Here is a 22,737-nt window from a genome sequence, read left to right as displayed (position 1 = left end):
ATCCTGCAAGGAAGAATGCCAGGCAGTGGAAGTGGTTGTTACTGAGGGAAGGAGCTGCTGTGCTGTGTGTTCACCAACACAGGAAAACCAGAGCCTGAATGTAGCAGGAGCACTGTCACCAGCTTCAGCAAAAGGAAAAGTTCCTACTGCTTCCTGCTCCAGTGTGGCTGGAGGAGCTTGGCCAGGGTGATTTAATGGTTCTGGTGCTTCTTAACCTGCTGGGAGACTGAACAAGCACTCAGCTGCTACTGAGGTCTGGGAATCTGGGACCTGCAGATCCAGAGATGAGAAGGCTGCAGGTAATGAGACATCTTGGCTCAGTCGCTTTATCTGGCCAGGATCTCCTGCTGCTTATGGAACTCAGAGCAGGGCCTGACTCGAACACTTGGGTTGCAAAGCAAGAGGCAGGAGGTGATGGGAGCCAGGGCAGAGCTCAGGGGAGGGAACAATCCTGGTTTACCTGGCCAGGGTGGAAAAGGAGAGTTTGAGGAAGAAATCTGTAGTGGGAGAATAGGGTGGACAGGGAGCTGGACCTGGTGCCATGACCCTGGAGAGAAGGCAGCAGCTGAGCAGCTTTTGGTGAGGAGGAATCAGGGCTGGGAGTGATGGGTTGTGCATGGAAGGAGCACAGGGGAGCATTCACAGGGGAAGGTGAGGATGAGGAGTCACAGCTGATGGGAGTGGATGCCAGCAGTGCTGACTGTTGTGGTGGTGACAGAGAGTGGCTCTCTCAGCTGCTCAGTCACCATCTCCATGGGTTTGAAAGGCTGGCTGAAGGGGACCAGCCAGGGTGAAAATGGTGCTTGCTGAAAGGATTTTTGGGCAGTTCAGCTGTGCTGCTGCTGGGAGTCACCATCATGGGGAGGGACATGGCCATGGCACAGTGTGCAGAGAACATGCAGAGGTGGGGAGGGACCCCCAGCCTCTCCCCAGCCACTGCTGCCTGCTGTGGCCACACTCCTCAGCTTCTCACAGCATCTCCAGTCATGGTGCAGAGGAGCTTTGCCTCCAGGGCCACTTTCCACCACTTGTCCATGCTGGAGAAAGCCTTAGGTCTGGTGGGGAGAGGTGAGGGGTTGGCTCTGGTACCTGTCTAGAGGGAAGTGCTGAGAGCCTGGCACAGGGTGCCAGCAATGGCTAGCAGGAGCTTAAATCCCAAACCCTCTTCAGGGGCACCATTTGCCCCGAGAGATGCCACATGAACCCTGCTGCCCGTGAAGGGCCAGCCCTGCAGCATCTCTCTGGCTGTGTGCAGCAGGGATGGGTGGGGGCGGGGGGGGGGTCAGGGCTGGCTCAGGGTCTGCCCAGAGCCGCTTTGTTGGGTGCCAGGCCCCTTCCCAAGCGCGGCTAACAGGCAGGGGAGGGCCGGGCAGGGCAGGGGGCGTTGCGACGGGCGGGAGATTGATGGCAGGGTCAGCGGGGCCAGCAGAGGCAGGAAGGTTTCTGTAGAAAGAGAGAGGAGCCCACAGATGCTTGAAGCCAGGGCTTAATCCCACCCCACCAGTGCCCCGGGAACCCTCCTGAGCACAACCCGACAAAGCCTTTTTGCTTTCCCCAAACTTCAAAAGCCAAGAGGGGAGTAAAATGTGCTGGGCTGGGCTTTAATCCACAGGGGATTTGTGTGGTGTGTGTTTATCCGAGCACCAGTCTCCCTTGTTTTCCCCAAGGCTTATCCAGACCCAGCTTCTCAGCTCCTCTTGTTCACTCTCACACGTGCAGCTGCATTTTCCATGCCTGTGTTGTGCAGGGCTGGAGGGGTGGCCTTGGGGGACCTGCTGTGTACAAGCCTTAGGCTGCTCCAGGCCCTTCCCATGGTGTTGGGATGCCTTGGAGAACTCGTTAGTCCTCCTGGCCTTGAAAGTTTGTTTCTGTCAGCCCAGGATAATCCTGCTCCTTCTTCTCACTGTTACAGACTTTCCTGCTGGATCTAGAAGTCACAGCGAGGGAGCAGAGAAGATTTTACCCCCACGTGGGCCCTGGATGCTTTGTCTGGGGCAGGAGAGGTGCAGACTCTTTGCCTCCACCCTGGCGCTGTCCTCACAAGGGTCTGGCCTTTGTATGGGAATAGGTCGGGAAAAAACCCAACCAAAACTGACCATAAAACTTGGGAGGCTTTGTGTGCCCTCGCTGTTCTGGGCTGGAGGGGCACAGCACTGGTAGGGGGCAGAGGGACAGGGGATTTGCCTGGCCCCAGGGTGCCCCTTCTCCCCCAGGGGTGCCCTGTTTCCCCCATGAGGCTCTGATGCTGTGGGGGCTGAGCTGTGGAGGGGTCACTGAGGACCAAGCCCCAGAAGGAATCTGAGCCCTGGAAGGATGCTGGGCACTAGGGGTGGCACTTGGGCGCTGGCAGGTACCAGGGGCTGTGGAGCCCCAGGAGAGCCCCGGGGAAGGGATGTGGGGTACAGGGTGGGGGACGCAGGGTACCAGGGAGGGATGTGGGGTACTGGGGAAGGATGTGAGGTACCGGGGAAGGATGCGGGGTACTGGGGGTGATGCGGGACACTAGGCGATGTACAGTCCCGTGCCATGTGGAGCAGTGAAGGAATTCCGGGGATCCGGGCTCTGCGGGGAATCGGATCAGGGGGAGGATACCGGGAGTCCGGGGGAATGCAACGCCCCGTAGATGCGGGGGACCGAGCGAGTGCGGTGCAGCCTCTCGTCCCCCTCCCTCGGCGTGCGGCGAGGCGGGGGTGGCGGCGGAGGAGGAGGTGGAGGAGGAGGGGCTGCCCAGCACGGGCAGGGTTAAAGCGCCATGTAACCGGAGCGCGGGGCTGTAGGGGGCCGGCCAGGGCGCGGGAGGAGGCGGTGGAGAGCGGCGCGGCCCCGCTGGACGGCGCGTCCCGCCGCAGCGCAGGTGAGTGCGGAACGGGAGCACCGTGGGGGAGCGGCCCCGGGGGGACGGGGCAGAACCGCGGCACATCCTCGTGGGCCGCTTTGTTGTGAGCGGTGGCGGGGGGACAACGGGGCGCGCAGGGACGCGGGACCGGGCACACCGGAGCGCGGTGGGAGCGCCCCGATCGATCGGGCGGCTCCGAACTCGGTCGCCGAGAACTCGTGGTATTCGGCTGCGGAGGCTCGGGGCAGCCACTTGTTGCCGCCGGTTGGTCCCCCGGGGAAGGGTTTGAGGGCTCCGTGTGCCTGCAGCCCCGGGCCAGGCTCCCTCCGGTCCCGCCCCTCCCATTGCAACTTTCGGAGTTCCCGCGGAGGTGTCGCCTCCGCGGATCCCGGAGGGGCTGTCACGGTGGGGTCAGGCCGGCTGCTGGGGACCTCCTCGAGTGCCGGTGGTGCTGGGACGGTCAGGGGAAACGGCGTAGGGACAGAGTCCGGGGCCGCGGCGGGAGCACGGCAAACCCGCGGGTTCCCGTCGGTGAAACGGCGTGTGACGACCCTGGGACGGGGAGGGTCCGGGGAAAGTTCCGGGAGGGTTTGCGGAGGGTTTGGGGTTCCCCTGCCCCTGGCTCGGCGGGCCTCGCCAGCGCCGCCCCCAGTCAGGGGGGCCCGGGGGGGCTTCCGGGAGCCCGGGATGCAGCGGCAGCGCTGCCGGGACCGAGCACCTTTGTGTGTGGGGCTGGCGGCTCCCGGAGCTGTCAGCGCATCTTTGCTTTTTCTCCCTTCGCAGCAAACGGCTCCTGGCTGGCGCCTCGGGCGTACAGTGTCCCCGGGGCTGGGACGGCGGGGACGGGGCAGCGGTAGGTACCCACCCGGGGTGGCGGCTCCGCCGGCATCCCCCTCCTCATTCCGAGCCCAGAGAGAAGTTCCTGTGGAGCAGGGGAGGGAGAGCATCGGAGACAAGGAAATGAACTCCGGGGTGGCCCCGGTTTGGGGCACAAGTCCGCAGGGAGAGGAGCCACGGGTGGTCACCCGGGTCCACTGCTGCTGGCAGCTGCTCGGGAATGGGACAGAGGGAGCAAGGGGTGAAGCCTGCAGCCCATGCAGCAGGACTTGGATTTTCTGCCGCTGCCTCCAGTTGCCTAATTTATTAATGAAATGAGGGGGGAGCTGTGGAGTGGTTTGAGTTGGAAGGGACCGTAAAGACCTAGTTCAACCCCCCCTGTCGTGGCAGGGACACCTTCTACTGGATCAGGGTGCTCAAAGCCCTGTCCAAACCTGGCCTTGAACACCTCCAGGGATAAGGTGTCCCGGTCCCCGGCTCTGGGGAGACTTGAGCCCCACTGTATGGGGGTAGGTGGGGACAGGGAGGTGTCATTGTCATCACTTTGTGTCCTGTTGTGCAGGGGGAAGATGAAGCAGTAACGGCTCTGGACGCAGAACCTGCCACGGCTAAGCAAGACCCAGCGGTGTGACAGCGGAGCCCCTGCAGCCCCCAGTCCTGCCCGGGGTGCCCGTCCCTGGGTGGGGGGGCTCAGGAGAGCCAGGGTGGCTCATCCCAGCGGGACGTGATGGACATGAGCATGGTAAAGAGCCTAGAGCCGCTGGAGCAGCAGCTGGCTTTGATGGTGGCTGCCCAGGAGACTTCTCCGGCCCGGTCTTCCCTGGGAGAGGAGGGGCTGGGTTGTTTTTTGTTTCTTTCAAGCCAGCTTTGCTGAAAGGCAGAGGGGTGGCCACCGAGGGCTGCTGCGGGCTGGCGGGGAGCGGAGCTGGGGCAGGAGAGGAAACAGGGGGAAAATGGAGGGAAGTGCCGGAGCCCAGAGAGGGGCCAGGGACAGGAAACGGGCAGGGGAGGGGAGAGCAGAGCCTGCCCTTCTTAATGAGCATATCTGCCAAACCCGGCTCCCTTTCTTACCGAACTGCCAGCCCAGCAACTCTTTTCTTTCCGGGATTAGAGGGAAGTGTTCGGTTTGAGGAGAGTTAAAGGCCATTTGTGTGCTCATGATAGCCCAGGGCCAGCCTGGGGGGGAGGCAAGCCCCGACCATTGGGGTCCTTTATGTCTTTTTGTTATTCAAACAGGGCTTGGGTGATGGCTGCCATCCCAGCCATCCCGTAAAACTTCCCTGCAGCCTTTTGATATGCATGCCCCTGTCTGGAGGCAAAGTCCGGCTGTCTCCCCTGCGATCTCTCCACCTACTGGGGAACAGCACCTGATAAGGGCCAGCCTGTTTTCTCAAGAAGGAAAACTGAACCCAGCCTCAGCCAGGAGCTGCGGAGAGCAGCCCTGGTGCCGGGGAATGGGCAGCGGGGCTGGAGGGACCTGGCCCTGCCCGGACCCCTGGCAGGTGAGGCTCTGCCCGGCGAGCTTGGCCGCGCAGGGACTGGGAGGCTCTCTAAGCAGTTAACGTCGTGGTGTGGTCTTGGACCAGGCTGGCAAAGCTCACAGGGAGTGGTGTTGCAAACTCGGGCGGGGTCATTGTCTGTTCTCTTGGGGTGTCGCTGCCGGGCACGTCCTGGTCACCAGGCAGTGGCAGGGCTGCCACCGGTGCCAGCCTGCTGGGGAGCTTGGAGCACTGGGGCTGGAGTCGGCGCTGGTTTTGTTCTGGGAGGGGTCTGTCTGGTGGCGTGGGGCTGGGTGTTTGCAATCTGTTGGGCCAGGCAGGCAGAGCCCATGGTGATGCTTCTCCTCCTCCTCCCGTGGGACAGGATGGGTGAAGGCAGTGCTCTGCTGCTTATTCTTTTTGCAGTGCTCTGTGCAGGGGTGAGCTGCTGCCAGGGCAGGAGAAGACAGAGGGCTGAGCCTTCCTCCTGAGCAGGAGCTGGTGAAGGTGGTGAGGATGGTGACTCTTTGGGAGATCCTCAGAGGGGTCGTAGGACAGATGGATGTCCTCAGCAGGCAGGATGGACTCGGGCTTGTGGCTTCCAAAGGCAGGAGGAGGAATGGGAGTTGCCATCCTGCTGCCTCAAGGGAAGCTTTGGGGGGAGTGAGGCTTTAGCTCTGCAGTTTGGGTGCTGGGGGGATGGTCCCTGTCCCACTTGGATGTCAGAGGATGCTGATGGGATGTCCTTGAGTGATCTCAGGCTGTGTGTGCACTGCTTGCTCCTGCACGTACGTGGCAGGCCCTGCCTGCACCTGGTGGGATGGGAATGCCTATGAAATGCCCATGAAGTGGCCATGAAATGCCCATGCTCACACCAGCAGTGCCTGCTGCTGGGTCCCATGGACTGGCAGAGCTGTGGTGTGGGGGTCTCAGTTCAGCTTCTTCCCAGTGAGAACTCTTTTGTTTATGCTTTCACTGGAACGAAGATGCCCTTGGAGCTCCCTGAGTATGTGGCACAGCTGAGCTTGGCACATGGGGTGCTCAGTGCTGGCTGTGGGCACCAGGAAGACCTGGCTAATGTGTCACCCTCCCCTCCACTCCCCCCAGCATGGTCTGGCAGGGCCATGCTCACTCCTGACAGTCTCCCGCTGCCCCATCTCCCTGTCCTCAGCCTCTCCTCTGGGTCACCCTCATGCCAAGAGGGCAGTGTGTCCCCTCACACCTCGCTGGGTGGATTCCCAAGTAAGAGGCACAAGTTTTTTTTTTCTAGGGTGAGATTTGCTATTTTTTTGTGGCAGCATCTCTGCTGGTTCTGGTTGCTGCCCTTCTGCAGCATGACAGGCCAAGGATGCGGGACACACACACACACACACACAGAGCTGACCTGGCTGTGCTGCACCAGGAGCATGTTGCTGCTTCCAGGAGCACCCAGAGCTGGCCTGTGGGACCCTCCTTCTGGGCCAGGGGCAGCCAGGGGCAGCCAAGGGCAGCCTGGCGTGCCTGGGCAGCTCCCAGGAATTGTTTGCTGGGTCTGGGAGCAGATGTGCTGCAGTGGTGGGATTTCTGCACACAGCTGTAGGGCTTTATGCAGCTTCAGCCTCCCTCTAGTGCCATTCCTCCCCCATTCCTCCCATTTTCTTCCATTCCTCTCCTTTCCCCCCCATTCTTTCCCATTCTTTTCCTTTTTATTTCATATTCTTCCCCATTTTCTTCCATTTCCTCCCATCTCCTTCCATTTCCTCCCTCTTCCTCCCCATTCCCCCCTCCCATTTCTCTCCATTTTCTCACATTCCTCCCCAACCCTCCCATTCCACCCCTTTCCTGAGCAGAGGTGTCTGCATGGGAAGCCAGAACATGCACCCCGAGGGCTCTCCTTGTGGAGGTGAGCACCCAGCACCTGTTTTGCTCCATGTTTGGGTGTTACCAGGGTTTTAACACTGCCCTTGGCACCCAGAACATCAAACCCCAGCTGGCCTTTGTCTGTGGAGGTGCTGACAGATGATCCCAGAGCAGGAATCCCAATTGCTGGGGAAGCAGTTGGAGGTGATGCCGAGCGAGAGTGGCAGAGAGGAGGTGCAGGGGACGTGGGGCTGGAGCCTGGGGGCTCTTTGGGGCTGTGGGGGGTAGCATTGCTTTTGCTTCCCAGCAAGATCCTGGCTGGGGAAAGCCCTGCTGCTATTTCCTTCAGCTGAGTTAGGTGCTCCTGAAATGGCTGTGCTGGCAAGGGGCAAGTTCCAGCACAGATCCTGAGCCCAGCAGCGAGGCAGCTCCACGTCCTGGGTGCCTATGGGACAGCCCCGAGCTTCCACTTCCCAAAACAGGATCCAGGCAGGGCAGCAAACGAGGGCAGAGGCACCTGGGCACAGGCCAGGCTTGCTCCACCTCTGCTGTGGCAGGGGGGTGCTGGGTGCAGACCCCTGCCCTGCCCCTTTGCCCTAGAGCTGAGGCCGGGGAGAGGGCAGGAGGAGTTTTCCTCACTGCAGGCGCCAGGACTTTGCCCCCCCATGGTGAGCTGTCTGCTGTGTCCTGCTGCTGTCACAGCCCACCCACTGCTGGGCGTGCTGGCTTCACTGGGAGGCTGGAGCACACTGAGGCTGGTGCCTGGGGATGGGGGGGCTGGGAAGTGCAGCTCTGCTCTGGAACAGGCTCTCCAGCTGCGCCTGGCACTGCCCTGTCAGAGCCAGCCTGGGCTGGGCAGCACCCAGGATGGAGGGACCAGGCTGGCACAGCCCTGGGGAAAAGCCCCAGAGCGTCCCTCAGAACAAGCAGGTTGTGTCTGGGTCCTCTGTGTGCTGGGGCTGGTGGATCTTCAGGGCCATCAAGTTTGAGGGAGGGGGGTGGTTCAGGTGCCCATTGGTATGCCCAGCACCACATCTGACTTGGCCTCCAGTCAGACCCCTCTGGTCAGGGCATGAAAAGTTGTGGCTGGCATGCAGAGCTTGCCCTGTCCCCTCTGTCTTCCCAGGGCCTTTCTGCTGGGCTCAATCCCTTTTCCACTCTGGCTTCCACAGGCAGCTATGAAGAACAACAAGAACCGTGGTGGGGACGAGGCAGAGTGCAGGGCAGAGCTGATCCTTCTCAACGGGGACTGCACCAGTCCCACCACTGACTCACCTGCCCTGGGCTTGGAGGAGCAGAATGGGAAGCCCAGTGCTGCAGGTGGGTCTCCCCATTCTGTGCCCAGCATGTGCCATGCCTGGGATGCATGGAGCCGTGGATCTCCCTCAATGCCATCCTGTGGGCGTGCTGTGAGCTGCAGCATCGCTCACATCCCTCCATGACTCTCTGGGTTGCTGCTTTCTGATGGCATTTCCAGGCCAGGGTGACAGAGGGGGGTTGTTGAACCACACTGGGATGCTGGCTCTGCCCCTTGATGGTTTCACCCCTGAGGAGCTCAGGAGGCTGGGACTTTACACCCTCAGCTTGAGGTGCTGCATCCTAGTTCCTGGCATGCTCTGGTTGTGGTCCCCAAATCCCAGCTCTTGGCTTCTTGAGGTCCTGCTTTAACTGAGCTGGTGACAAGCCCTGACCAGCAGGTGTGTGGTTTCCTTATGCCTCTGAGCTTTCAGGAGCAGAAGGTGCTCACAGTTGCTGTTAGGTGCCAGTCTGGGGGGGCAGGTGGGTGATTGTGACTGCCAGGGTCAGCAGTGTGGCAATGGGAAGCCTTGGGGACACTGCTTGTGCCCCACTTTTGGCCACATTTCTCCCCAAGATGAGGAGGAATGGTGATTTGCTCTCACCAAATCACACTTTGCTGCTTGGAGAGCAGTTGCAGGCAGAGCTGTGTGGAGGCTTCTGGAGCCTGACTCTGCTCTGGCCTTGTCCCTGCCCAGACACTGGAGACCTGGGGCTGCCACCCCTGAAGAACAGCAAGAGGGTGAGCAAGGGAGACCTGCCCAAGGAGGACCTGTCCTGGCCACTCACTCTCACAGGGTCACAGGAGGTAAGTGCTCAGCTGGCTGCTCTCAGAGCTGACTGCTGGGGACTTGGGGCTGCCTGTGGGTGCCCCAGACCCTCACCCCTTCCCCTCCAGGGCAGCTCAGTGATGGGGGTGGGAGCAGCCTGGTGGCAGCTGCGACCTTCATCTGCTACAAGCAGCCTTTTCCATTCCTGCTTTCCATGATGCCAGGAGCAGCAGGAGGGAGGGATGCAGCCACACTGACAACATTTTGCAGCAGTCTAATCATTCTTGTGCTGGGATTTTCTTCCCAAGGGCCTGGCCATGCTGATGGACTGAAGCCTTTCATGTCTCCCACTCTCACAGGGTGGCTGCATCCCATTTTTCCCTCCCCATCCTCTTTTGTTAACTAAGTCTGACAAACCTCCAGGAGGATCTGCGAACAGATCTATTTTTTTTTTTTGCCTTCTGCCTTTTATTGTTTTGCCTTTGAAATAAACTCCCAAGGTTGGAGATCTGCCTGTGACCAGGCAGCTTCCAAAAGAAAGAGCCATAAATCCAGCTGGGCTGAACATTCAGCTTTCCCACGAGTTTGTGGGTCCAGGGAGATTTTTTTTTTTCACTTGCAAAATCTCATTTTGTTTGGAAACTGCTGGGCTGGATGCAGGGAGCAGGCCTGGTTTGGGCTGGTTGTAAACTGGGGCTGCTGAAACCACAGGGGGGGTGCTGCAGGGGCTGGGCTGGGGGAAGAGGAGCACCCATGGATGTGTTTGAACAGCCATGGGGGGTGTGTGAGCACCCAGGGCTGCAGGAGGGCACCCATGGGGGTGTTTGAACAGCCATGAGGGGTGTGTGAGCACCCAGGGCTGCAGGAGGGCACCCATGGGGGTGTTTGAACAGCCATGAGGGGTGTGTGAGCACCCAGGGCTGCAGGAGGGCACCCATGGGGGGGCGTGTGAGCACCCATGGGTGTATGTGAGCATCTACATGTATGTGAGCACCCATAGGAGGGTGTGTGAGCACCCAGGGCTGCAGGAGGGCACCCATGAGGGTGCCATGCTCATGGCTCTCCCAGTCCTCCCTGTTTCTGGCTCTTGCACTGGCTGTAGCTGTGAGGAGGAGGAGTGTTTTAGTTGGGCATAGCCCCAAGGGGTTTGTGGCAGCTGGCAGCCAAAGCTGAGGTGGGCAGCTGCTGGGGGGCTGCAGGGGGCTGCAGCGATGGTGCTGCTGAGCACGGAAGTGAAGCCTGCCAGAGAGACCTTTCCTGTGCCCCCCATGCCCAGGGCTCTGGTGCCCAGCTGAAGAAGCAGGAGCTGTCCCTGGCAGGGGCATGGTGCCCATGCCATGGTCCCACTCTTCTGGTTGCAGGGTCGGCCCCGGGGCAGTGCTGGTTGGGAGAGCAGCCTGCGGCAGAAGCCCCCTGCCCGCCACCTCTTCCAGGCAGGCCAGAGCCGGCCCGAGGTGAAGAGCAAGGACGACAGCAGCAGCCAGGAGCCTCTCAGGGACCTGCCAACTCCTCTGCGGGTGAGGGTCTGCCTGGGGCTTCCCCAGGGGCTCTGGAGACCTGCACTGCTGCTGTGCCCTGGCCGGGTTGGCTTCAGCCATGCTGCAGCTTCTCTGTGCCTCAGTTTCCCCCGTGCAGCGGAGGGGGTTTGTGTGTGCTCTTGCTTGCCCCTGCTGTGGCTGCTTTGAACGCCCTGAGGTGAACTGGGCAGAGGAGAAGGGAGGGGAGCAAGTGGGACACTGTTCTCCAGGTGTCTGAGAAGGCAAAGCAGAGCAGTTCTCCCTCCAGCACCCCAGGCCTGGGCTTTTCATGCCATTGCCAGCTGCAGCTGTGGCTTCCCCTCTCTGATCCCTGGCTGAGGGGCTGGGGGTGACGAGGGGCTGGGGGTGACGAGAGGCTGGGGGTGACGAGGGGCTGGGGGTGACGAGGGGCTGGGGGTGATGAGGGGCTGGGGGTGATCAGCCAGGGGTGATGAGCTGGGGGTGATGAGGAGCTGGAGGTGATGAGGGGCTGGGAGTGATGAGGGGCTGGGGGTGATGAGGGGCTGGGGATGATCAGCCGGGGGTGATGAGGAGCTGAAGGTGATGAGGGGCTGGGAGTGATGAGGGGCTGGGAGTGACAAGGAACTGGTGGTGATGAGCCAGGGATGATGAGGGGCTGGGGGGGGTGACGAGGGGCTGGGGGTGACGAGGGGCTGGGGGTGGCACAGGGCATGTCCCTGCTCCCCCCTGCCCCCTGCCCTGCCTTCCTGCCACGCTCAGGCTCTGCTCTCTCCACCGTGCAGGTCTCCAAGCGCCGCTCGGCCGCGCCCACGCTGGTGACCATCGACCTGACGGAGGAGGACTCTCGGGACTCCTCCCGCAGCAGCAGCACCCTGTCGGGCACCAGCTCCCAGGAGGGGCACAATGGCACCACCGAGCTGGGCACCGAGGAGCAGGAGAGCAGGGACGTGGGCACAGCACTGGAGTACCAGGTAGAGAGGGGCCAAACTCTCACCCCACAGCTGGGACCTTACCCCAAGCCCCTGGCGAGGGCACCCTCTGCAAACAGCTTCTCCTGCTGCCCCCTCTCCCCTGCCTGCCTTTCCCTGCCTGTCCAAGGTGCCAGGGTGCCCCCATCCATTGGGCAGCTGGGTTGGTGCTGCTCTGAGGTCGCCTTGCAGCGAGTGGGTGCTGTGCCAGGGACCAGCCCCACCAGCCGCAGGTGAGGCTGCAGGAGGCTCCGAGGGCTCCCCGGGAGCTGCGTGCATGGCACACGCCAGGCTAGCAGCCACCCGTGCCCTGCTGGGGCAGGCAGTGGCATGTGCAGGAAATGCTTCTGTCTGGGGCTGCTGGGGCTGCTGGAGCTGCTGGGGCTGCTGTGATTCAGTGCCTGCAGGCATCAAGGCAGGGCCTGAAACGTGCAGGAGTTGGGCAACTGGCATCTTGCTGCTTAATTGGTGCCTAGGCAGGAGGGCTGTGCAGGCAGCAGGGAGGGCTCCTGTCAGAGGGGCCTTGCTTGGCACACCTCTGTGCTGGCACAGCCCCCTCAGCCTGCCTGGTGGTCCTTGGCATGGTCATACTGACATCCCCAGCTCTTTCTGCTCTCTTGTTTTTGCTCTGCCCCCTTTCCTGCTCTCCCCTGTGGGAACAAGGCTTGGGGGTTGCCCTGGGCAAGTGCCCTCTCCCTGGGGTGCAGCCAGACAAGTTGTGAGCTCCATGAAGGTTGTGCCAAGGAGCAACCTCTGCCCAGGGACAACCTCAGTGTGAAGTTCTCCTGCAGCAGGCAGGATGTGCAGTGTCCCCTGCCCTGCTTCCTCAGCCTGGGCCATGTCTCCTGGTGGTGAGCCAAGTTTTGGGCTCCTTGCTCCAAGAAGGACATGGAGGGGTTGGAGCAGGTCCAGAGGAGGGCAACAAAGCTGGGGAAGGGTCTGGAGAACAGGGCTGGGGAGGAGCAGCTGAGGGAGCTGGAGGTGTTCAGCCTGGAGAGAAGGAGGCTGAGGGGAGACCTTCTGGCTCTGTACAGCTCCCTGAAAGGAGGCTGGAGCCAGGTGGGGGTTGGTCTTCCAAGTCTCAGGTGACAGAATGAGAGGAAGTGGCCTGGAATTGCCCCAGGGGAGGTTCAGGATGGAGATTAGGAAAAAAATCTTTCTTGCAAGAGTGGTCAGGGGTCGGAACAGGCTGCTCAGGGAGGTGGTGGAGTCCCCATCCCTGGAGGTGTTCAAGAAACCTGTGGCCATGGCACTTGGGGCCATGGTTTAGTGGCCCTGGTGGTGCTGGGCTGATGGTTGGACTGGATGCTCTCAGAGGCCTTTGCCAACCCAACAGCTCTCTGCATGAGTTCTTCCCTGGCAGATGTGGGTGAGGGCATCAGGAGTGTCCCTGAAACTGCTGCCCACCTGTGCCTTGCCCATTCCCATCACTGGGGCTGCTGCAGAGCTTCCTGGCTGTTTGTACGGGCAGGAAAAGGCTTCCCAAGTGCTTGCTGGGACCCTAGGAGGGCAGGCAGGAGTGGGCACGCACGGGGCACCGGTGCCAGGAGGGCTGTGCAGGACGGAGCACGTAGCAGGCTCAGCATGGGGCTGGCAGTGTGGAGCAGGGCTGGGAGCCAGCGCTGCTGGGGCTGTGCTCTGCTGGGTTCTGCTGGGGCTGTGCTCTGCTGGGTTCTGTGGAGGGCAGGGAGGTTGCAGCTTCTGTAGCTGACGGAGCAGAGGTCCCTGGAGGTGGCTTTGCTCCATGGCACACAGGTGGGGCAGGGTCCTGGGCGGCTGCTGGGCTGAAAGGAGAGCTTGGTGCTTCTGGCTGACCTGTGCTGTGCTCTTGCTTGCAGGATGGGAAGGAGTTTGGCATCGGGGAGCTGGTGTGGGGAAAGATCAAAGGCTTCTCCTGGTGGCCTGCGATCGTCGTGTCCCACAGAGCCACGGCCAAGCGCCAGGCGGGCACGGGCATGCGCTGGGTGCAGTGGTTTGGAGATGGCAAGTTCTCCGAGGTGAGCTGCTGCTGTGCCCCCTGCCCACCCCTGCCGCCTGCGTCCCCTGCCCACCTCTGCCGCCTGCGTCCCCTGCCCACCTCTGCCGCCTGTGCCCCCTGCCCACCTCTGCCGCCTGTGCCCCCTGCCCACCCCTGCCGCCTGCGTCCCCTGCCCACCCCTGCCGCCTGCGTCCCCTGCCCACCCCTGCCGCCTGTGCCCCCTGCCCACCTCTGCCGCCTGTGTCCCCTGCCCACCCCTGCCGCCTGTGCCCCCTGCCCACCCCTGCCGCCTGTGCCCCCTGCCCACCTCTGCCGCCTGTGCCCCCTGCCCACCCCTGCTGCCTGTGCCCCCTGCCCACCCCTGCTGCCTGTGCCCTCTGCATGTCTTGCATTTGAGGGCTGTCAAGGGCTGGCCCAGGCTGCCCAGGGCAGTGGTGGAGTCCCCACCCCTGGAGGGCTTTCAGAGCTGTGTAGCTGTGGTGCTGAGGGCCATGGGTTGGTGGTGCCCTGGCAGTGCTGGGGTAAGGGTTGGACTCCATGATCTTGAAGGTCCCTTCCAGCCTAAACCATTCTGGTTCCAGGAGTGCAGTGCTGTCACTTCTGCCCTTCTCCCTCTGCCTCTTGTCACTGCAAAGCTGTCTCTGGGCTTCCTCACCTGGCTGCATGCTCCAGACCAAGCCCTGGCAGTGTGGCACAGCCGCAGCCCAGCGCCCTGGGCAGGGATGGGGTCTGCAGCAGGGCCCGTGGTGCCATGGGGGCTGTGCCCTCTGCCCCCTGCCAAGCTTTTGCTGCTCTGCCAGGTTTCTGCAGACAAGCTGGTGGGACTGGTGGCCTTCAGGCAGCATTTCAACTCCTCCACCTTTAACAAGTTGGTCTCCTACCGCCGAGCCATCTACCATGCCCTTGAGGTACCAGGGGCAGTGCTGGGGGTGGAGGGAGGAGGTGTAGGTGCCAGGTGCCAGGCTCCAGGTGGGCAGTGGGGTGCAGAGGGGGACAGGCTGTGCTCAGAGGGGCTGACACAGCTTGAGAGAGGGAAGGAACTGTTTTGCTGGGGCAGGAAGAGATGCCCCAGCTGGGATACTGAGCCCAGGAGGCTGTGGAGCTGGGGCAGAGTGTGGGCAGGTGGTGAGGGCTCTGCCCCCCCAGCACTGAGCTGCTCTGCTCAGGGTGGTTCTGGCCAATGCCAGTGAATCACCTTCAGAGCCATCAGTGAGGGCCTCCTGCCATGGAATTAATCATTGCCCATCTGCTGGGGCAGTGTGAGCAGATGCCTGCAGGAACCCCCCCTTTGCTGGGACTGCTGCCAGCTGCAGCCATGGGGCCAGATTCTGCTGCTGCTGGACTCACTGCTGCTGCTTCAGAGCCTCCCTCCCTGCTCCAGAACCCCCTGGGCCACGCTCCCTCTGGGGACTCTGACGTGTAGCAGCACCACAGGGCAGTGCCACGCTGGCAGGAGGTGTCCTGGGAGGGGTGCTGGATGCTCTTTGCCATCTGGACTGGCACTGAGCACTCCTTGGGGCTGACCCCAGGCCGGGGATGCCTCACACTCTGGCTTAGGGAGCTGCAAACCCATGGGCACCTCCTCTGCCTTCCCTCTGCTCCCTGTTCCTTGCCTGGAAGCAGAATTTGGGGGCACACCCAGTGCAGGAATCCAGCAGCTGCTGCTGTGCTGGGGGTGTTTGGTGGGGAGGGGACATGGGGGCATGGCCCTGGCAGGCACGTGGCTCACCCAGGCTGCAGCCAGGCTGCCTCTCTGCCCAGGGACCAGCCCTGGCCACCCTGGCCCACGCTGCCCCTCCTCTCTCGGCAGGTTGCCCGCAGCCGCTCGGGGAAGACCTTTTCAGCCAGCCCTGGGGAGTCCCTGGAGGAGCAGCTCAGGCCCATGGTGGATTGGGCACTCACTGGCTTCAAACCCACAGGTGTCAAGGGGCTGAGGCCACCCAAAGCCTCAGGTGAGCTGGTGGCAAGCAGCTGGGCATGGGGTTGGCATGGGCAGTGCTGGTGCCCATCCTCTCCGGTCACTCCCAGCTGAGCCTGCTCGTCCTCTGCCATGGCTGTGCTGGCCTGGTCCTGAGGTGGCCTTGGGGGCTCCTCTGGTGTGCCCTGCCCCAGCAGAGCAAAGCACCCTCAGGGCCACTGCTCCTGTGACCTGGCTTAGCCTGCAGCCGTGTGTGGGGAGGGGGTGGTCAGGGAGGGCTCTGCTTTCGGCTGGGCTTGGCAGGAGATGTCCTCCAGTGCTTCAGGGCGCTGCTGGGGCTAGAAGCTTGCCCCCAGGGAGCCACCTGTCCCTTGCAGAGAATGGAGCCCTGAGGAATGGGACAGAGGAGGTGCAGTCCCTGGAACAGTACCCCCCCACCAAGAGGCTGAAGACCAACCTCTACAACAACAGCAAGGAGCAGCGTGTGGAGGAGGACCAGACCAGAGGTAAGTGGCAGCAGGAGCTGGGGAGCAGCATGGCCTGGGCTCTGCATCCTGAACAGCACCTGGAAATCTCCTAAGGAAGGGCTCAGCTCTTCCTGGAGGACACGAGCTTGGTTTCTGAAGGCAAACAAAAGCTTCTTGTGGCCTCGTGTTGCTCCCTTGTGCCTTACAAGGCTCCAGCAACCCCAGCTGCAAGCCCTGCCACCACAAGCTGGGCTCTGTGAATTGCTCAGCTTGGAAGTGGTCCTTGTGGTGCTGCTTTGAGCTGGAGCTCCCAACACCTCCAGCAGTGGAAGGGCAAAATGTCCAATGTGTGCCCATGGCTGCTGCTTTTGGGCAATGCCCAGCAGGGCTGCAGCAGCTTGGCTGCAGGAATTGAGATGTCTGGGAGGATCCAGCTGATGCTAAATCTCTTGTTCTTTTCTTTTCTAAAGAGCAAATGGTGTCTGAAGTTACCAACAGCAGTGGGAGTCTGGAAGGTAACCATGGTCCTGTCTTGTTTCTCTTGGGTAAAAGTGTGGGGCTGCTGCAGCTGCTTGAGCAAAAATCCTGGATCCTTCCTAACCTCATCCCCTGGGAATGGGGAAAGCAGAGGGTGCAGACCCCTGTGGCAGACTGCCCAGAGAGGTTGTGGAGTCTTCTTCTCTGGAGGGATTCCAACCCTACCTGGTCGTTGTGCTGCTGGGCAAACTGCTGTGGGTGGCCTGCTTGAGCAGGTGGTTGGACTGGATGAGCTCCAGAGGTCCCTTTCCCACTCCCACCAAGCTGGGATTTGGTGAAGGTGCTGTGGCAGCAGAGTGCTGAGCCTCCCTCTGGGCTGGGGGCTGCTGAGGGATCTGCTGGGCAGCTCCTCCCTGGGGGTCTGCAGCCACTCATGGACCTGCCCCAGTTCAGACTGGGCTCCAGGCTGTGTGGTTGGGGGAGGGGGGTGCAGGGGGTCTGCTGCCCTGGGTGGGGCTGAGCAGAGCCCTCTGTGTCACACAGACAGCTGCTTGTCCTGCGGGAGGAGGAACCCAGCCACCTTCCACCCCCTCTTCGAGGGGGGCCTCTGCCAGACCTGCAGGGTGAGTGCTGGGCTGGGCTGAGTGGGAGCTGGGGCTGGAGGACAGCAGGAGTAGGGTCCGTCCCTGCTGCAGCCACCACTGGTGGGACAGGAGGTGACCAATGCCAGTTCCTGGCTGTGCTCCATCCACATTGGTGTGTTCCCTGCACTTGGAGCACTGAGGGTGGGCACCTCTGAGCTCTCAGCCTGCATCAGACACAGCAAAGTTGTCTTTGTCCTCTCTTCACTGCATCCTGCTCTGGCAGGGGGCTTGGACTTGATGCTCTCTGGAGGTCCCTTCCGACCTCTAACATGATTCTGTGATTCACCTCTGGGCACCGACCCAGAGGCCTCTGACCCTCTGCCCCTCTCCCCACCAGGACAGATTCCTGGAGCTCTTCTTCATGTATGATGAAGATGGCTACCAGTCCTACTGCACTGTCTGCTGTGAGGGCAAGGAGCTGCTGCTCTGCAGCAATGCCAGCTGCTGCAGGTGGGTCCCAGCCTTGCTCCTCCAGCAACACTCCTGGGAAGTCAGAGGGGAGCCAGGGTCCTGTGTGAGCCCAGGCAGGCTGCTGTGCCGGCCCCCATTTGGCTGCCACAGCACTCCAGTACAGCCAATCCAAGCCCTGCTGCAGCTGGCTAAGCCCCAGGGAGGTTGGCAGGAGCTTTGCCTGCCACTGGGTCACCAGCTTGCCTTGGCAGCCTTCAAACCCAGGCACAGGAAAGTGCCCTACAGAAGGGGCTGGGAGCTGTGGTGCCTGGCAGGGGAGACTTGGTCATGAGGTCGTTGTGGTCTGGGCAGGTGCTTCTGTGTGGAGTGTTTGGAGGTGCTGGTGGGACGAGGGACATCTGCCAAGGCCAAGGAGCAGGAGCCCTGGAACTGCTACATGTGCCAGCCCCAGGGCAGCTACGGTGTGCTGCAGCGGCGGCAGGACTGGAACGAGCGCCTGCAGGACTTCTTCACCAGTGACAAGGGACAGGAATATGTAAGGGCTCTGCTGGGCAGGAGGGCCCAGGGCTCAGAAGTCCTCAGCCACCCACCCTCTGCAGGCTTTTTGGCCCCTGAAGGTGGAGGTGATGCCTCCAGAGCCAAGGGTTGGCCTCAGGCAGCATTGGCAGCGCTTGGCCAGAGCTGGAGCTTCACTGAAGTCCTCTCGTTGCAGGCTGCACCCAAAATCTACCCCATGGTTCCAGCAGCAAAGAGGAGACCTATTCGAGTGCTCTCCTTGTTTGATGGCATAGCCACAGGTGAGGCACTGGAAGGGCACTGGGAGGGCATCATGATGCTGGCTTGCAGCGCTGGGTGTTGGGGTTTCATAGTTTGATGGCTTCAAACCTGTCTCTGAAAGCTTGGTGGGGAGGAGGAGATGAGGGACAGGGGCATCACCCTTGGAAGGGGATGAGAAGCAGAGGGATGCCCATCAGAAGGGCATGAGGTCAGGATTCCCTTTCCTGCTGGTCAGGGCTGTGGAGGAGGGAGGGCTGGAGAGGAGTGGTGAGCTGAAGAGGGATGGTGAGCTGGAGAGGAGTGGTGAGCTGGAGAGGGCTGGTGAGCTGGAGAGGGACGGTGAGCTGGAGAGGGCTGGTGAGCTGGAGAGGGACGGTGAGCTGGAGAGGGACGGTGAGCTGGAGAGGGACGGTGAGCTGGAGAGGGCTGGTGAGCTGGAGAGGAGTGGTGAGCTGGAGAGGAGTGGTGAGCTGGAGAGGGCTGGTGAGCTGGAGAGGAGTGGTGAGCTGGAGAGGAGTGGTGAGCTGAAGAGGGATGGTGAGCTGGAGAGGAGTGGTGAGCTGGAGAGGGCTGGTGAGCTGGAGAGGGACGGTGAGCTGGAGAGGAGTGGTGAGCTGGAGAGGGCTGGTGAGCTGGAGAGGGCTGGTGAGCTGGAGAGGAGTGGTGAGCTGGAGAGGGCTGGTGAGCTGGAGAGGAGTGGTGAGCTGGAGAGGAGTGGTGAGCTGGAGAGGGACGGTGAGCTGGAGAGGGCTGGTGAGCTGGAGAGGAGTGGTGAGCTGGAGAGGGCTGGTGAGCTGGAGAGGGCTGGTGAGCTGGAGAGGGACGGTGAGCTGGAGAGGGCTGGTGAGCTGGAGAGGGACGGTGAGCTGGAGAGGGCTGGTGAGCTGGAGAGGAGTGGTGAGCTGGAGAGGGACGGTGAGCTGGAGAGGGCTGGTGAGCTGGAGAGGGCTGGTGAGCTGGAGAGGGACGGTGAGCTGGAGAGGGACGGTGAGCTGGAGAGGAGTGGTGAGCTGGAGAGGGATGGTGAGCTGGAGGGGGACAGTGAGCTGGAGAGGGCTGGTGAGCTGGAGAGGGCTGGTGAGCTGGAGGGGGACAGTGAGCTGGAGAGGGCTGGTGAGCTGGAGAGGAGTGGTGAGCTGGAGAGGGACGGTGAGCTGGAGAGGAGTGGTGAGCTGGAGAGGGATGGTGAGCTGGAGGGGGACAGTGAGCTGGAGAGGGCTGGTGAGCTGGAGAGGAGTGGTGAGCTGGAGAGGGACGGTGAGCTGGAGAGGGACGGTGAGCTGGAGAGGGACGGTGAGCTGGAGAGGAGTGGTGAGCTGGAGAGGGATGGTGAGCTGGAGGGGGACAGTGAGCTGGAGAGGGCTGGTGAGCTGGAGAGGGCTGGTGAGCTGGAGAGGGACGGTGGGCTGGAGAGGGCTGGTGAGCTGGAGAGGGCTGGTGGGCTGGAGAGGGCTGGTGAGCTGGAGAGGGCTGGTGGGCTGGAGAGGGCTGGTGGGCTGGAGAGGGATGGTGGGCTGGAGAGGGATGGTGAGCTGGAGAGGGATGGTGGGCTGGAGATGGGTGGTCTGGAGGGCATGTGAGCTGCTCACAGAGGTCCCTGCTGTGCTGAGTGCTGTCTCAGGTGGCTGGTCTCACCAAGAAGCAAGAGCTGTGGCAGTGCTGGTAACCTGGCCTCTGCTGAATGAAGTGCCTGAGGGCAACTGCTTTGACTCAGTTCATTCAGGTGTGGGTGAGTCCCAGCTTTCTGGGAGCAAACCTGCCTGGAGGGACAGGTCCAAGAGTTTGCTCAGCTGGAAGCTGTGTGTGACTGTCCCCACCCAGGACACGCCAGAGTGGCCACCTCGAGCGGCGCCGACGACGGAGACCAGGAGGCTAAAGAGGGCAGTGGAAGCTCAGAGCTCTGTCCCTTGGCAGGCTACCTGGTGCTGAAGGACTTGGGCATCCAAGTGGAGAAGTACATCGCCTCGGAGATCTGCGAGGAGCGCCTTGCCGGGGGCACCGTGCGGCAGGAGGACAACATCACCTTCGTGCACGATGTCAGGAACATCACCAAGAGAAACGTGAGCTCCCTGCCTGCTGCAGGGCAGCAGAGCCTGCATCTCACCTGCTGGCCCCCTGCCTGCCTGCCTCTCGCCCCACCAGGGCTGCCAGGCATCAGAGGGCCACTCGTGTGGCATCTCCTCAGTGGCTCTGTCTGTTTGCCCTAGATCGAGGAGTGGGGTCCCTTTGACCTGGTCATCGGTGGAAGTCTCTGTGATGACCTCTCCCTTGTCAACGCGGCCAGGAAGGGGATCTGTGGTAAGGCCCCTGCAGAGCTGGCTCTGGGGGAGGAGTTCCTGGGGTGTGGAGCTACCTTGAAGTCCATTGAGGTGGTTCAGCCTCACTCAGTGTTGGTGGTGGCTCCCCTCTGCGCTGGCAAAGCTCAGGCTGTCTCCGTGCCAGCCGTGGTGGGGAGGGCAGCCAGGCCCCCAGACCCAGGCCCCCAGACCCATGCCCCCTGTGCCGCTGCTGGTCCCAAGCCATGGCTCTGGTTTCTCCCTGGCAGAAGGAACTGGGAGGCTCTTCTTTGAGTTCTATCACCTGCTCAACTACGCTCGCCCCAAGGCAGGAGAGGAGCGTCCCTTCTTCTGGATGTTTGAGAACATGGTGGCCATGAGGGTCAACGACAAGAGGGACATCTCCCGCTTCCTGGAGGTAGGGATTGCCACTGGGAAAGGTGTCAGGGCAGGAGACACTTCCTCTGGGCTGTGCCAGCCGTGCCAGGGTTCTACAGCAGGAACCCCCAGGTGTAAAAGTCCCATCAGAGGCTGATGGTCCTGGTCCTGGCTCCCAAGAAATCCATGCTGAAGTGTGCAGTGATTTTCGTCAGCTCTGGCCATGCCTGTGTCCTGGAGTCCCCATGGTTGCCTGGTCCTTGCTCTGCTGTGGAACAAGGGCTTGTGAGGCTACATCCTAGGGAGGATCAAAAGCAGTGTGGCCAGCAGATGGAGAGAAGTGATTCTGCCCTTCTGCTCTGCTGAGACCATACCTGCAGTGCTGAGTCCAGCTCTGGAGCCCTCAGCACAGGAAGGACATGGACCTGATGGAGGGAGAGAGTCCATAGGAGGCCACAAAAATGATCAGAGGGCTGGAGCAGCTCTGCTACCAGGACAGGCTGAGGGAGCTGGGGGTGTTCAGCCTGGAGAAGAGAAGGCTCCAGGCAGACCTCAGAGCAGCCTCCCAGTACCTGCAGGGAGCTGCAGGAAGGCTGCAGAGGGACTGTGTGCAAAGGCCTGCAGGGACAGGAGCAGGGGCAAGGGTTTGAAATGAGAGCAGAGCAGATTGAGAGTGGATGTGAGGAACAAGTTGTGCAGCAGGAGGCTGCTGGAACACTGCAACAGGTTGCCCAGGGAGGGAGTTGAGGCCACATCCCTGGACACATTCAAGGTCAGGCTCGATGGAGCTCTGAGCAAGCTGATCTAGTTGGGGATGTCCCTGCTGACTGCAGTGGGGCTGGGCTATGATCACCTCTGGAGGTCTCTTCCAACTCATTCTAGGATTCTATGATTTGCTGAAGACTTTAGGGCCCAGGAGGAGAGGCTGAGCTCACCCTTCCTCTAACTTTGGTTTCCCCCTCTGGTGCCTCTCAGTGTAACCCCGTGATGATCGATGCCATCAAGATCTCTGCTGCCCACCGGGCACGCTACTTCTGGGGCAACCTCCCAGGGATGGACAGGTAATGAATGCTTCTCTGGGACTCTCTGGTTTGTTCATGGTGCTCCTATGGTTCTTCCTTTCCTCCTTGGCCCTAAGCCCAGCTCTTGGGAACTGCAGCTCCTGCATGGTGCTGCCTCCCTGCAGTGACCTGCAGATGGCAATGAGCAACGAGGAGGCTGAGGAAAGAGGGGGAGTAGCTGTGTCCTCTGGCATGGACCTGGGGCCTGTGGAGGGAAGAGTGATGAGGCTTGGGCAGGATGCTGCAGGCTGGGTCTGTCTTGGGCTGCAGCATGCACTGGCCTTTGTCCAAGAGCCAGGCTGATGCTGGGGTGCTGTGTGGCAGCCCTGAGGCCCTGCCAGTGCCAGGAAGGGTTTTGGCAGAGGTGAACCTGAGCCTTGGCTGGCACACTCAGCCTGGTGTGGTGGCACTGGGAAGCTCACACTGTTGCAGGTGGCTGCTGCTGCCGCGTGCCAAAGCCTGCTCTGAACTTTGGTCAACACCTCCTAGCTCCCTCAGCGCGTGGCAAAACACAGCAGAGGGACCTGGAGTAAAACCCAGTTTCTAGCAGTCCCCAAGGACCCTTGGCAGGAGTTTTGGCACAGCCTCACCCACCCCTCCTCTGCCTCTCCTCCAGGATCTTCGGCTTCCCCCTCCACTACTCTGAGGTGTCCAGCATCGGCCGCGGGACTCGCCAGAAGCTGCTGGAGAGGTCGTGGAGTGTCCCTGTGATCCGGCACCTCTTCTCCCCACTCAAGGATTACTTTGCCTGTGAATAGCCAGCTGGGTGCCCCTCAGCTCTCTGGTAACCACCCAGCTCCCACCCAGCTCCGCTGCCCCTGGGGAGA

At 61.6% G+C, this 22,737-nt stretch overlaps 1 protein-coding gene across 1 annotated transcript; it reads left to right on the top strand.

Annotated features, from left to right (window-relative positions):
* The first annotated feature begins 4,406 nt into the window (after nucleotides 1-4,406).
* On the top strand, nucleotides 4,407-22,668 carry DNMT3B (DNA methyltransferase 3 beta). Its single transcript, XM_054391835.1, has 19 exons — nucleotides 4,407-4,515; nucleotides 8,167-8,310; nucleotides 8,985-9,094; nucleotides 10,490-10,573; nucleotides 11,338-11,526; nucleotides 13,362-13,520; nucleotides 14,302-14,409; nucleotides 15,312-15,453; nucleotides 15,797-15,925; nucleotides 16,357-16,401; nucleotides 16,907-16,986; nucleotides 17,345-17,457; nucleotides 17,770-17,953; nucleotides 18,131-18,215; nucleotides 20,017-20,255; nucleotides 20,403-20,493; nucleotides 20,741-20,889; nucleotides 21,825-21,910; nucleotides 22,527-22,668. Exons 1-19 carry the CDS (start codon nucleotides 4,407-4,409, stop codon nucleotides 22,666-22,668), a joined length of 2,388 nt encoding a protein of 795 aa, XP_054247810.1.
* The last annotated feature ends 69 nt before the right edge of the window (nucleotides 22,669-22,737 follow it).

Source organism: Indicator indicator, chromosome 24 (assembly GCF_027791375.1).
Source record: "Indicator indicator isolate 239-I01 chromosome 24, UM_Iind_1.1, whole genome shotgun sequence".
Classification (NCBI taxonomy): domain Eukaryota; kingdom Metazoa; phylum Chordata; class Aves; order Piciformes; family Indicatoridae; genus Indicator; species Indicator indicator.
This window is presented reverse-complemented; position numbering and strand designations above follow the sequence as displayed.

Bases quoted from the DNA above. Each gene is read 5' to 3' on its own strand.
- DNMT3B (XM_054391835.1), top strand. From the start codon at position 4,407: ATGAGCATGGTAAAGAGCCTAGAGCCGCTGGAGCAGCAGCTGGCTTTG. The intron at 11,527-13,361 runs GTAGAGAGGGGC...TCTTGCTTGCAG, and splicing joins GCACAGCACTGGAGTACCAG to GATGGGAAGGAGTTTGGCAT. The intron at 17,954-18,130 runs GTAAGGGCTCTG...CTCTCGTTGCAG, and splicing joins GTGACAAGGGACAGGAATAT to GCTGCACCCAAAATCTACCC.